General features: G+C 42.5%; 1 protein-coding gene across 5 annotated transcripts in view; it reads left to right on the top strand.

Annotated features, from left to right (window-relative positions):
• Nucleotides 1-13,150, top strand: part of LOC115155587 (1-phosphatidylinositol 3-phosphate 5-kinase) — a 41,645-nt gene that overhangs the window by 22,307 nt on the left and 6,188 nt on the right. For all 5 annotated transcript variants that reach the window (XM_029702325.1, XM_029702322.1, XM_029702326.1 and 2 more), the window contains 16 exons: nucleotides 4,612-4,738; nucleotides 5,011-5,684; nucleotides 5,808-5,969; nucleotides 6,233-6,592; nucleotides 7,107-7,207; nucleotides 7,353-7,424; nucleotides 7,561-7,732; nucleotides 10,128-10,306; nucleotides 10,477-10,590; nucleotides 10,808-10,916; nucleotides 11,077-11,231; nucleotides 11,940-12,030; nucleotides 12,144-12,204; nucleotides 12,297-12,434; nucleotides 12,549-12,669; nucleotides 13,051-13,146. In XM_029702325.1, the coding sequence (XP_029558185.1) occupies nucleotides 4,612-4,738; nucleotides 5,011-5,684; nucleotides 5,808-5,969; nucleotides 6,233-6,592; nucleotides 7,107-7,207; nucleotides 7,353-7,424; nucleotides 7,561-7,732; nucleotides 10,128-10,306; nucleotides 10,477-10,590; nucleotides 10,808-10,916; nucleotides 11,077-11,231; nucleotides 11,940-12,030; nucleotides 12,144-12,204; nucleotides 12,297-12,434; nucleotides 12,549-12,669; nucleotides 13,051-13,146 (2,732 nt within the window). The remainder of the gene's footprint in view (nucleotides 1-4,611; nucleotides 4,739-5,010; nucleotides 5,685-5,807; nucleotides 5,970-6,232; nucleotides 6,593-7,106; nucleotides 7,208-7,352; nucleotides 7,425-7,560; nucleotides 7,733-10,127; nucleotides 10,307-10,476; nucleotides 10,591-10,807; nucleotides 10,917-11,076; nucleotides 11,232-11,939; nucleotides 12,031-12,143; nucleotides 12,205-12,296; nucleotides 12,435-12,548; nucleotides 12,670-13,050; nucleotides 13,147-13,150) is intronic.

Below are 13,150 nucleotides of genomic sequence, written 5' to 3'. Positions count from 1 at the left end.
TCTGTCCTTTGGTCTGATTAGTCTAAGTTTGATATCACGGTGTCTTTGTGAGATGAAGAGTAGGTGAACTGGTGATCTCCGCATTTGTGGTTCCCACCGTGAAGCATGGAGGAGGAGATGTGGGGGTGCTTTGCTGGTGACACTGTGATTTATTTAGAATTAAAGGCACTCTTAGCCAGCATGGCTACCACAGCATTCTGCAGCGATACGCCATCCCATCTATTAGTCCCACTAAGCGCCTTTTATTGGTTTTTCAAAAGGACAATGACCCAACACACCTCCAGGCTGTGTAAGGGCTTTTGACCTAGAAGGAGAGTGATGGAGTGCTGCATCAGATGACCTGGCCTCCACAATCATCCGACCTCAACCCAATTGAGATGGTTTAGGATGAGTTGGTCCGTAAAGGAAAAGCAGCCAACAAGTGCTCAGCATGTGTGGGAACTCCTTCAAGACTCTGAAGCTGGTTGAGAGAATGCCAAGAGTGTGCAAAGCTGTCAAGGCAAAGGGTGGCTACTTTGAAGAATCTAAGATATATTTTGATTTGTTTAACACTTCTTTTGGTTACTACATGATTCCATATGTGTTATTTCATAGTTTTGATGTCTCCACTTTTATTCTACAATGTACAAAAAAAAAAAGTCATGAGTAGGTGTACCAAAACTTTTGACTGGTGTGTGTGTGTGTGTGTGTGTGTGTGTGTAATAAATATATACACAAACTACCGTTCAAAAGTTTGGGATCACTTAAAAATGTCTTTGTTTAAAAAAAATTAAAAAAAAATTTCAATTAAAATTTGGTCCATTAAAATATCATCAAATTGATTACAAATACAGTGTAGACATTGTTAATGTTGTAAATGACTATTGCAGCTGGAAACGGCTTATTTTTAATGGAATATCTACATAGGCGTATAGAGGCCCATTATCAGCAACCATCACTCCTGTGTTCCAATGGCACGTTGTGTTAGCCAGTCCAAGTTTATCATTTTAAAAGGCTAATTGATCATTAGAAAACCCTTTTTGAAATTGTTAGCACAGTTGAAAACTGTTCTGATTTAAAGAAGCAATAAAAACTGGCCTTTAGACTAGTTGAGTATCTGGAGCATCAGCATTTCTGTGTTTGATTACAGGCTCAAAATGGCCAGAAACAAAGTCCTTTCTTCTGAAACTTGTCCATTCTTGTTCTGAGAAATGAAGGCTATTCCATGTGAGAAATTGGCAAGAAACTGATGATCACATACAACACTGTGTACTACTCTCTTCACAGAACAGCGCAAACTGTCTCTAACCAGAATAGAAAGAGGATTGGGAGGCCCCGGTGCACAATTGATCAAGAGGACATTAGTGTCTAGTTTGAGAAACAGATGCCTCACAAGTCCTCAACTGGCAGCTTCATTAAATAGTACCTGCAAAACACCAGTCTCAACGTCAACAGTGAAGAGGCGACTCCGGGATGCTGGCCTTTTAGGCAGAGTTCCTCTGTCCAGTGTCTGTTATTTTGCCCTTCTTAATCTTTTATTTTTATTGGCCAGTCTGAGATATGGCTTTTTCTTTGCAACTCTGCCTAGAAAGCCAGAATCCCGGAGTCGCCTCTTCACTGTTGACGTTGAGAAAAAACTGGTTTTGCTTTGTCATTTTGGGGCTTTTGTGTAGATGAGGGGGAAAAAACAATTTAATCAATTTTAGATTAAGTTTGTAACGTAACAAAATCTAGTCAAGGGGCCTGACTACTTTCCGAATACACTATACAAGACCTCCCACTGTCACCTACCGTCAACTAATTAATTATGTCTGTGCGGAGATATATTGTTACAAAATTTGAGGCACACGGCGATGTTACGTATTGCAATGTGGAAAAAGTCAAGCGGTCTGAATACTTTCCGAAGGCACTATAATATGGACAGTACCAAAACTGTCGTGGCAAAATCTGTAGAGCTGGGATTGTTGTATCCCCCATATATTTAACATTCTATTGGTTGCAAGAATTTAGTATAATTTACATTGAAAAACTCAGTGTTGAATCAAGCGAGCTGCCCGTTGACGCTAGCCTACCAGACGAGCTAAGTGCCAGGACAACAACCTTTCCCTCAAAGTGAGCAAGACAAAGGAGCTTATCGTGGACTACAGGAAAAGGCGGGCCGAACAGGCCCCCACTAATATTTATTTAGTAAATATTTTCTTAACTCTTTCTTGAACTGGGCTTGTAAGTAAGCATTTCACAGTAAGGTCTACCTACACCTGTTGTATTTGGAGCATGTGACAAATACAATTTGATATGCCAATTATTTGATGGTCCATCTGCATTCTGCCCCCTATGAACAGTTTAATTTTTTTACTTTTGGTGCCAGCGAGAATAACAAAGTAGTCAAGACGACTAGCTTCATTGAGACTCTGCAATGTATATCTCACTAGGTCTGGATATTTAAGCCTCCTATATCCACTAGTTCCAATATATCCATGACTTTCTGGATTTCCTTAAGTGCATGAGGGGAATAGTTTGTAATGTGATTTCCTTTCCGGTCCATTGAAGTGTTTAAAACCGTATTATAAACTCCCACCATAATAATACTCTTGTATTGCTTGTAGGCTTTATTTTATTTATTTTATTTATTTATATATATATATATATATATATATATATATATATATATATATATATATATATATATATATATATTTTTATTTATTTTATTTTCAAAAAAGCGTGGCTCATCATTATTTGGATCATATAGATTAATGAGCCAAATTTATGGTCCAATAACATATTTAAAAGAATCCATCTACCGTAATTTCCGGACTATTAAGCGCACCTGAATATAAGCTGCACCCACTGAATTTAAAAAATATATATTATTTTGAACATAAATAAGCCGCACATGTCTATAAGCCGCAGGTGCCTACCGGTACATTGAAACAAATTAACTTTACACAGGCTTTAACGAAACACGGCTTGTAACAAAAAATAAAAAATTTGCAGTAAGCTTTAGTTGTCTTTTTGCACTGAGTCAATTCCTCACGCTGCTGTTTCCAACGTCTTATCATCGACTCATTAAGACCAAGCTCCCGTGCAGCAGCTCTATTTCCTTTTCCAACAGCCAGATCAATCGCCTTCAACTTGAAAGCTGCATCATATGCATTTCTCCGTGTCTTTGCCATGATGAGGGTGACAAAATGACTACCGTAATCAGAATGATGGGAAGTTTGAGAGCGCTCGATTTAATCTAAACAGTAAACAAAAAAGTTGTTTGACCTTAACCCGTTCGGCAATTTCATTGGTCTAATGAAAGCTTCATGCCGCCAAAAAACTGAGCACGTCACAGAATGTTATTTTTTTTTTTTGAAAAAAAAAATTGAAAGCGGGGAAAGATCCATATATTAGCCGCGTCATTGTTTAAGCCGTGAGGTTCAAAGCCTGGGAAAAAAGTTGCGGCTTATAGTCCGGAATTTACGGTACTATGCGGATCTGTTTTGGACAATTTGCACATTCGGATCAAAATTGTTAGTTAATATCATCACCTCTTTTCTTATCTGCTAAGCCATTACAATTATAGTTGGCAATTATAACATTTACCATAATGAGATACAAGTTTCAGTTCTATTTATCATAATGTTTGTAACCTTACCATTTTAAAAAGTACCATAATGATTGAGTGTCCATATAGCTGTACCATGGTATTTGCACTGCTACTGAGTAAACCTCCAATTGTTCTCCAAATAAAAATGTCCATTCTGGATGAAGAATAAAGTTTTATTCTATTCCAACCGCTAAAACCTCCCCCCATCCCAGGTAGGACTGTCATCCCAGTGACTGGCAGACCCCCCCCCCCCCCCCCCGTCCAGCTGCATCCTAGGGTCTTTGAGAGATGGGGACCCATCCTTTAATAAAAAGAACAGACAGTACCACCCACAGAACAGCAGCAGATTAACTGCCAAAAGCATTTCCAACACCCTCACTCTGATTTGTATTGTATACTGTTACTTAAAGAATATACTAATACATATGCAAGATTTTAATCTGAATCTTTTTACACAATTAACAAATAGTGTAATAATGTAGGCACTTTATATGAAAGATTAACTATAACCAGGACTGACATTACAAAAATCACATTTTTTTGTCAAACAATTATTGACTCATCCTATACTGTCCCTAAAATCATTACCCTTTAGTAACAGATGTGGGATACCTACTCACACTTTCCCCACAGACAACCACAAGCTAGAATGTTGAACAGTTACTCCATCTCCGAGCCAAACTCAAACTTGATGTGTCAATGCATATACAGTTGTAGCTGTTTGAGAAGGAATGCAACATTTGGCAAGAATGGGGAGATTTGCTCATGGAGCTCAGATTCTCCCCTAAAACACACACGCTGGTCCAACGTTGTGACCATTTTCCCAAGCATCTCTGAGCAGTCAGACCTTTTATTTTGTGCCACTAGGGCCACAATAATCCCCCCCCCCCCCTCCATGGGTAACTGCAGCTAGTGTTTCACTACTCTTTATGATGGTGTCTGTTGCCATGTTAGCCTGTTCTTCTGCTTAACCCGTTCAACTGTCTATTAGCCGTGCCTGCCCTCAGTCTCTCTTTCCCACCTCTGGTTCTCTGCAGCAAGTCTTAGACAGGGTGAGTCATATGACCCAGGGGGACCTGGTCATGTCTATGGACCAGCTGCTCACCAAGCCTCGACTGGGAACCTGCCAAAAGTTCTACCTACACCCCTTCCAGCTGGCCAACAGTGAGTGGAAACTACTCTGCCCTCAACATGCTGCTTTTAGTGTACATCTTACATATCTACATTTTTAAATCTCTTTATCTTAGATATTGGAAGCCATTCATAACACTTATTTCACTTAAATAATCCAACACATGAAACCAACATACTGCAACCAGGTGCTTTCATTCACAACGTCCTCCAGCCTAGACTAAATGTATCTACATGCTCATTCTGACTCTTGTGCCACAGCACAACTATGTAATGTGTTCTCCTCTTTCCCTTCTCTGTGACAGATGAGTTGAAGACTCTGATGTTCTTCGAGGGCTGCCCTCCTCAGCTAGGCTGTACCATAAAGCTTCGCGGGGCGTCTGAGTACGAGCTGGCCAGGGTTAAGGAGATCATCGTCCTCATGGTGTGTGTGGCCTACCACTCCCAGCTAGAGATATCCTTTCTCATGGATGAGTTCGCCATGCCTCCCAGCCTGGCCAAGACCAGCTTCCCCTGCCTCCTGGAGAGCACTACCGTCGAGGAGGAGGAGAGCCAGGAAAATGAGACCGACCAGAGCACCCTCTTCCAGGGAGGAGAGACTGTGCTGGTGGATGAGGAGGAGAAGCCTTCCCTGGGGAAGTCTGTATCGGAGTCTTCCTCGTCTAAAGATGTTGAGGTTGTCAAAGTTGCCAAGAACCAACTCCTGTCCTCATCCTCCCTGGTGGGCGAGGGTATGGAGTCAACAGAGGTCATGACCTCCACACCGTTGTCCAATCCCCTGGCGCCGCCACCACCCTACCTCATTGATGACCTGGAGGAGTTGACAGATGAGATTGGGCTGGAGGAGACTGTGGGGGGGAGCGGGTCAGGGATTCCGGGGAGGGGTGAGTCGTGGGAGGAGAGCTCTGGTTCGGAGACGGCCCCCAGGCTGTTCAGAGACCCCCTGCAGGATGACACTGGGCTGTTTGTCACAGAGCAGGTGAGGATTAAGGCTACATGCAGAAACGCATTGGTTTTAATAAGAAAAAAGCATTTTTAAATCGATTTCCATTGTCCTCCAAGAGTGTCCAACAATATCCTTGTCTGTTCTGTCACCGAGCAGGTGGCCTCGACGGACGACCATCTCAAGACGCTGACGGCAGGCTTCAAACAGGAGCTGAAGGACATCATCCTGTGTGTCTCCCCCTTCATCACTTTCAGAGAGCCCTTCCTCCTCTCCCCCGCTGGCCTACGCTGCCCCAGCAGAGACTACTTTCCTCAACAGGTCTGTTTGTTTACATTCACTGTATTTATTGAAGGTTTTTCAACCTTTTAACATGTTTTTGTTCAGTAATGTACAATAGAATATCAGATAATCTGTTTATGTAACCATCAATTCCTCTGTACGTCGTTGGTCATAGTGAAGATGTCTACAAAACATGGTTGTCATGCATACGCAATATGCCGTCTCATAACACTTAAGTGCTGGACGAATGATCAATAAGATATTTTCATATTTGATATGTAACATACTAGTTCCTCGTGCAGGTGTACCTCTCCCCACTGCTAAACAAGGACTTCAAAGAACTAGACGGTCGACGTAAGCGACAGCTCCTTAAAGACTCCACCCCATCAGGTGGAGGCCCTCGCCCCATCCAGGTGTTACCCTCCCACCGCCTTACCAGTGCCCGCATTGCAGAGCATCTGGGCAGCAGCCAGGACTTGGCCAAGATGCTGGCAGACTACCGTGCCCAAGGAGGCCGCCTCCGACAGGAGGAGGCAGACCCCTTCGCCCAGCCCCTACCCCAGCCACCGGTCCGGGAGGCTCTGCCGCCCAAGCACCCCGTCAAGGCTGATTGTGAGGAGGAGAAGCCAGCGGGACAGAAAGACATGACCTGGGCCTCCAAGGTGAGACATGGCCAGCTAGTTAGGACATGGCCAGCTAGTTAGGACATGGCCAGCTAGTTAGGACATGGCCAGCTAGTTAGGACATGGCCAGCTAGTTAGGACATGGCCAGCTAGTTAGGACATGGCCAGCTAGTTAGGACATGGCCAGCTAGTTAGGACATGGCCAGCTAGTTAGGACATGGCCAGCTAGTTAGGACATGGCCAGCTAGTTTGGACATGGCCAGCTAGTTAGGACATGGCCAGCTAGTTAGGACACATCACAACATAGGAGGTAGATGGCGCAGATCTCCAACAGTCTCACTGATGTATCTGTGGAGTTAGTTATTCTATCTATCTTAAAATCTCCCTTAACCAGTATTAGTTTACTGATCAGTGTGCTACTGATGAGAGCTCACCACTTCCCTCACTCTCCAGAGATATTAAGTCAGGGCTGAAGAGAAGTGCTTTATTGGATTGTAAAGCCTTATGTGCTGTTTTTATGCTGTCGTTGACCACCATTACTTATGCGTTTCAGCTGGACTGCCTGAACCCAGTGAACCATCAGAGACTCTGTGTTCTGTTCAGCAGCTCCTCAGCCCAGTCCAACAACGCCCCCAACCCCTGCGTCAGTCCCTGGTAAACCCCCCTGGTGGTCTTCAATTCAATACTACTTTATTTATCCCCTTAGGTGCAACAGAAGTGTTGCGTACCAGCTGTGAAAGACTAACTGACTGAATTTTGAAAGGTCAGCTATTCACAAATACTTATTTGTTCTCAACAGGATGGTCACGATGGAGTTCTACGGAAAGAATGACCTCACACTAGGAATATTCCTGGAGAGATACTGTTTCAGGTGAGGGGGGGAAATCTGAACCAGACAAATTGTTGTATTGAATTTACAATAAAACCTTTTACCATCCATTTGGTTGTCACTGATATATAATAAAATATAACTCAATGAAGCACCTCTTCGTGTGTGTGTTTTACAGACCGTCCTATCAGTGCCCCAGTATGTTCTGTGAGACTCCCATGGTGCACCATGTGCGACGGTTTGTCCATGGCAGTGGCTGTGTTCAGATCGTTCTGAAGGAGCTGGACTCTCCTGTGCCTGGATACCAACACACCATCCTCAACTACTCCTGGTGCCGTATATGCAAACAGGTACAGTAACTTTTTAATCAGTGTGTTTCCTTATCTATTCCATGACTACCCCCAGGACTGCACGTTTGCCCTATAGCTAGCACCCCTAGTTCAACAAATCAAATGCTTGCTAATCAGCCAGTTCTTGGCTAGAGCATAAAGCTGCTGTCCAGGTCTGCTTAGCTTCAATCTCTCACACAGCTTTGATCCTTGTATTCTACTCTACTATACTCTCTTCTACTCTAATATACTCTACTCTATTCTACTCTACTATATTTTACTCTACTACTATACGATCATTTACACTCTTCTGCTCTACTATAATGTACTTTTCTATTCTATACTTTATTTTACTCTAGAGTAGGAGAGAGTAGAATACAAGGATCAAAGCTGTGAGATTGAAGCTAAGCAGACTCTATACTCTACTCTTCTCTACTATACTCTCTCCTACTCTAATCCTCCTCTCTTCTACTCTTTACTCTACTCTCTCCTACTGTACCCTCCTACTACTACTATACTCTACTCTCCTACTATACTCTACTCTCCTACTATACTCTACTCTCCTACTATACTCTACTCTCTCCTACTGTACCCTCCTACTACTACTACTATACTCTACTCTCTCCTACTGTACCCTCCTACTTTACTCTACTATCATTTACTTCTACTCTATATTTTATTTTACTCTTCTACTCTATTCTCAACAATACTCTCTTTTACTCTACTCCTACTCTACTCTCCTACTATACTCCCTTACTAAAATGTACTCTATACTCTACTCTGCTATTCCACTGTACTATACTCCCTTACTAAAATGTACTCTATACTCTACTCTGCTATTCCACTGTACTATACTCCCCTACTATAATGTACTCTACTCTACTCTACTCTCCTATTCCACTGTACTATACTCCCCTACTATAATGTACTCTACTCTACTCTGCTATTCCACTGTACTATACTCCCCTACTATAATGTACTCTACTCTACTCTGCTATTCCACTGTACTATACTCCCCTACTATAATGTACTCTACTCTACTCTATACTTTACTCTCCTATTCTACTCTCCTACTGTACTACACTTTACTCTATTCTTTACTGTACTCTACTCTGCTACTGTACTACACTTTACTCTATTCTTTACTGTACTCTACTCTGCTACTGTACTACACTTTACTCTATTCTTTACTGTACTCTACTCTCCTACTGTACTATACTCCCCTACTATAATTTTCTCTTCTACTCTACTATAATTTACTCTCCTACTCTTTACTCTACTCTTTCCTACTCCACTCTCCTACTCTACTGTACTATCCTACTTTACTCTCTTCTACTCTACTCTCCTACTATACTATAATTTACTTCTCTATACTTTATTTTACTCTCTCTTCTACTATACTTTATATTATTTATTTACTGTACACTCTCCTACTATACTCTACTCTCCTACTATACTCTACTCTCCTACTATACTTTTCTTTACTCTACTCTCTTCGTACTCCACTAATCTACTCTTTTCTACTATATCCCTACTCTACCTTACTCTCTTCTAGTCTCCTACTCTATACTTTCTACTATACTATAATTTACGTCTCTTCTACTTGATGCTTTATTTTACTCTACTATACTCTCCTACTATACTATAATTTACGTCTCTTCTACTTGATGCTTTATTTTACTCTACTATACTCTCCTACTATACTATAATTTACGTCTCTTCTACTTGATGCTTTATTTTACTCTACTATACTCTCCTACTATACTATAATTTACTTCTCTTCTACTTGATGCTTTATTTTACTCTACTATACTCTCCTACTATACTATAATTTACTATTTTACTATCCTCTCCTACTCTACTATAATTTACTTTTCTACTCACTCCTACTCTGCTTTACTCATCTACTATACTTTTCTTTACTCTGCTATACTCTCTTCATACTCCACTATACTCTCTTGTACTATACTCTTCTACTATACTCTCTTCATACTCCACTATCCTATACTCTACCCCTACTCTCCTACTATACTTTACTCTTCTACTCTACTATTTTCTTTGCTACTCTACTCTCTTATACTCTATTCTACTCTATTCTACTCTATTCTACTCTTCTACTCTCTTCTATTCTACTCTCTTATACTCTCTTATACTCTCTTATACTCTCTTATACTCTCTTATACTCTCTTATACTCTCTTCTATTCTACTCTCTTCTACTCTCTTCTACTCTCTTCTACTCTCTTCTACTCTCTCCTACTCTCTCCTACTCTCTCCTACTCTCTTCTACTCTATCCTACTCTATCCTACTCCATTCTACACTCTCCTATTCTATTCCTACTCTGTCACTCTTTTCTACTCTACATTACTCTCTTCTACTATATTCTCCTACTCTACTCACTTCTACTCTCTCTGTAGGTGACTCCTGTGGTGCCCCTGTCTAATGACTCATGGTCCATGTCCTTTGCTAAGTACCTGGAGCTGAGGTTCTATGGTCACCAGTATACCAGGAGGGCTAATGCTGAGCCCTGTGGCCACTCCATCCACCATGACTACCATCAGTACTTCTCCTACAACCAGATGGTGGCCTCATTCAGGTGGGAAACACAGGCCAGGGCTTTGATTTCTATCCAGCCATACATAATTTATCATTCCTACCACATCTTCAAATGACCTCTAAATACCAGAACATGAAGATCACTATAGTTATTGTTAGTGTAGTAAAATGTATATGCCCATCATGCCATTTTAATTGTCTACCCACCAGCTACATCTCAGTGAGACTGCTAGAGGTCTGCCTCCCTCCTCCTAAGATCTTCATCAGGAACCAGGGGCCCTCCAAGGGCCGCATGCAGCAGGACCTCAAGGACTTCTCACAGAAGTAACTGGTCTACCTGTTGTCTGTCTACCATGACCTTAACTTGCCTGATCCCAATTCTGTTTGTTCTGCATAGCCGACTCCTATGGTTATTGTCCTCTGACAATAACCATAGTAGTTGGCAAGATCGCACAAACAGATCTGGGACCAGGCTAAGAGTCTGAATAATCTATTTCTAACCAGGCCTTTTCCATTCTATCCCTCTCTTTCCTCTTGTCAGGGTGACTCAGGTGTACCTGGCCATAGATGACCGCCTCACGTCCCTGAAGACGGACACCTTCAGCAAGACACGCGAGCAGAAGATGGAGGACCTGTTTGCACAGAAAGATGTAGGTTCTTCCTCCAAAGGGTAGGACCACTGTGTATAGTATATACAGCGCAGTGGAGGCTGGTGTCGCTTTACGTCGGAGGACGGGCTCATTGGAATGGCTGGAATGGAACGGTATCAAACACATGTTTTCCATCCGTTTTGTTTGTGTGCGTGTTCAGATGGAGGAGGCAGATCTGCATAGCTGGATAGAGAAGCTGCAGGCTCGTCTCCAGGCCTGTGGTAGTGACTCCCCCCAGCAGCTCCAGACTGTACTGGAATCAGTGGTAGTGAAGAAACAGAGTCTGTGTGAAACACTGCAGTCCTGGAACAGCAGGTGAGAACCATAGAAATCAGAATGAATAGAGAGGGCTTGGACGCTCTAACCCTGCCTATGGACTGGTACACTCGCAATGTCTGCCTGGTATTGTGATGCAAAAATGTCCATGGTATTTTGGAATGTTCTATCAACTGATGTGGGATTGCCTTGGTAATGCAGAATGTTCATTCAAATGATGCTAACTGATGTGGCTCATGCAATTGAATGCCTTTTTTGTAATGTCAGTTGATTTGACTCAACAAATCACAGCACAGATTGAAGGGTAAACTTCTTGCTTTTACTTCCCGGCATGGGTACTCTCAAAATGGCTGCCAGCCCACCCATTATGCCATCATTGACTTGGAGATGCCCTTTCTATTCATTCTTATTTCTATGGTGAGAATACTGACTTCAGAGCAGCTTTTAATGTTTAAACTTTTAGGGGCGGTTTCCTTGACACAGATGAAGCCTAGTCTTTGACTAAGAAGTACTTTTAATGGATGAATCTCTTCATCTGTGTCCATAAAATTGGACCTTAGGGCTGAATTCTAACTTGGGATCAGACTTTCACATCAGAATCTATTTTATTAGTCACATGCTTGGTAAACAACAGTGAAACGCTTACTGACGGACCCTTCTCAACAATACCGAGAGAGAAGAAAAGAGAAATGATTGTCAGTGGGAGATCTTTCTAAGAATGGATTTGTTGAACCATGTAACCTCCAGGCTGCAGGACCTGTTCCATCAGGAGAAGGGCAAGAAGCGTCTGTCTGTCCCAGCCAGCCCTGGGAGACACCGACAGACAGACGACAACAAGGTCAGTGCAACAGATTCCTGATGGAATTCAGATGATTGGAAGTGCTTAGTATATGATAAGCACTTAGTCTACCAGATCGTAAGGAATGTGAAGTTGTTTCTTTTGTTTGACAGCCAAGTGCTCTGGAGTCCTCTCCACGCAACCCCTCCCCTTTAGTACAAAATGTTGACAAAGGTAAGGGGATTGGTTCAGCTTTCAGTCAGAATGCTAGACTACTCTCATTGGTGGACTGTAGTTGATGGGCGTGTCTGTTATTTGATGGACAGAGGATCGTCACCTCACTGCTATGCCCTCAAGCTTGGGGTCGTCATTGCTAGCATTACCGTCACCAGGGGAACCAGGCTCAGAACCCCTCTCGTCTGGACCCTGCTTCCCTGACCAGGATTCCGTCACCATCCCAGAGGGTGAACATACACACACAACCCCCCACATTAGCTTCCTATTCTTTCTCTAGATCTACAGTGCGTATCTAAATACAGACCACTCCTGTCCTTAAATTCATTCTCGTTGTCTCCTAGATGTGTTTGATGGACACCTGTTGGGCTCCAATGACAGCCAGGTGAAAGAGAAGTCCACCATGAAGGCCATTCTAGCCAACCTGATGCCAGGCAACAGTTACAACTCCATCCCATTCCCATTGTGTGTACATTATGACTATCTCTGAATAGGCTTTTGGCCTGTAGTATAAATTGTTGAATGATCAGCCAAATAAGATAGCATTTGATATAAATGCCCATACTATATTGAGCCCTGTTCATTTTCTTACTTTGTTGTAATGTTTAGCTTGAATCCTAGTGTTGACTGGAAAAATCATCAATATCTCAGGTGCCACATACTGCTGGTGTGCCCTTGAGCAAGGCACTTAACCTCTAACCTGCTCCAGGGCACTGCGCTGCTCTGTGGATGACCCTGTGCTGCCGTGTTGTGTGTCGGGACTGGGCACTGTGAAAGCCCAAATCAAAAATATCCTAATATAATGGATCAATAAAGTGTATTGTACTGTTGTCTGTTGTTCGTCAGTGAACCAGACAAGCATTATCTGATGTATGAGCATGAGAGAGTGCCCATCGCCGTGTGTGAGAGAGAACCCAGCTCCATCATCTCATTCGCTCTCAGGTAA

The sequence above is a fragment of the Salmo trutta genome, chromosome 20, assembly GCF_901001165.1.
Source record: "Salmo trutta chromosome 20, fSalTru1.1, whole genome shotgun sequence".
NCBI lineage: Eukaryota > Metazoa > Chordata > Actinopteri > Salmoniformes > Salmonidae > Salmo > Salmo trutta.
Note: the sequence above shows the minus strand (reverse complement) of the source record. Positions and strands in the feature narration are given on the sequence as shown.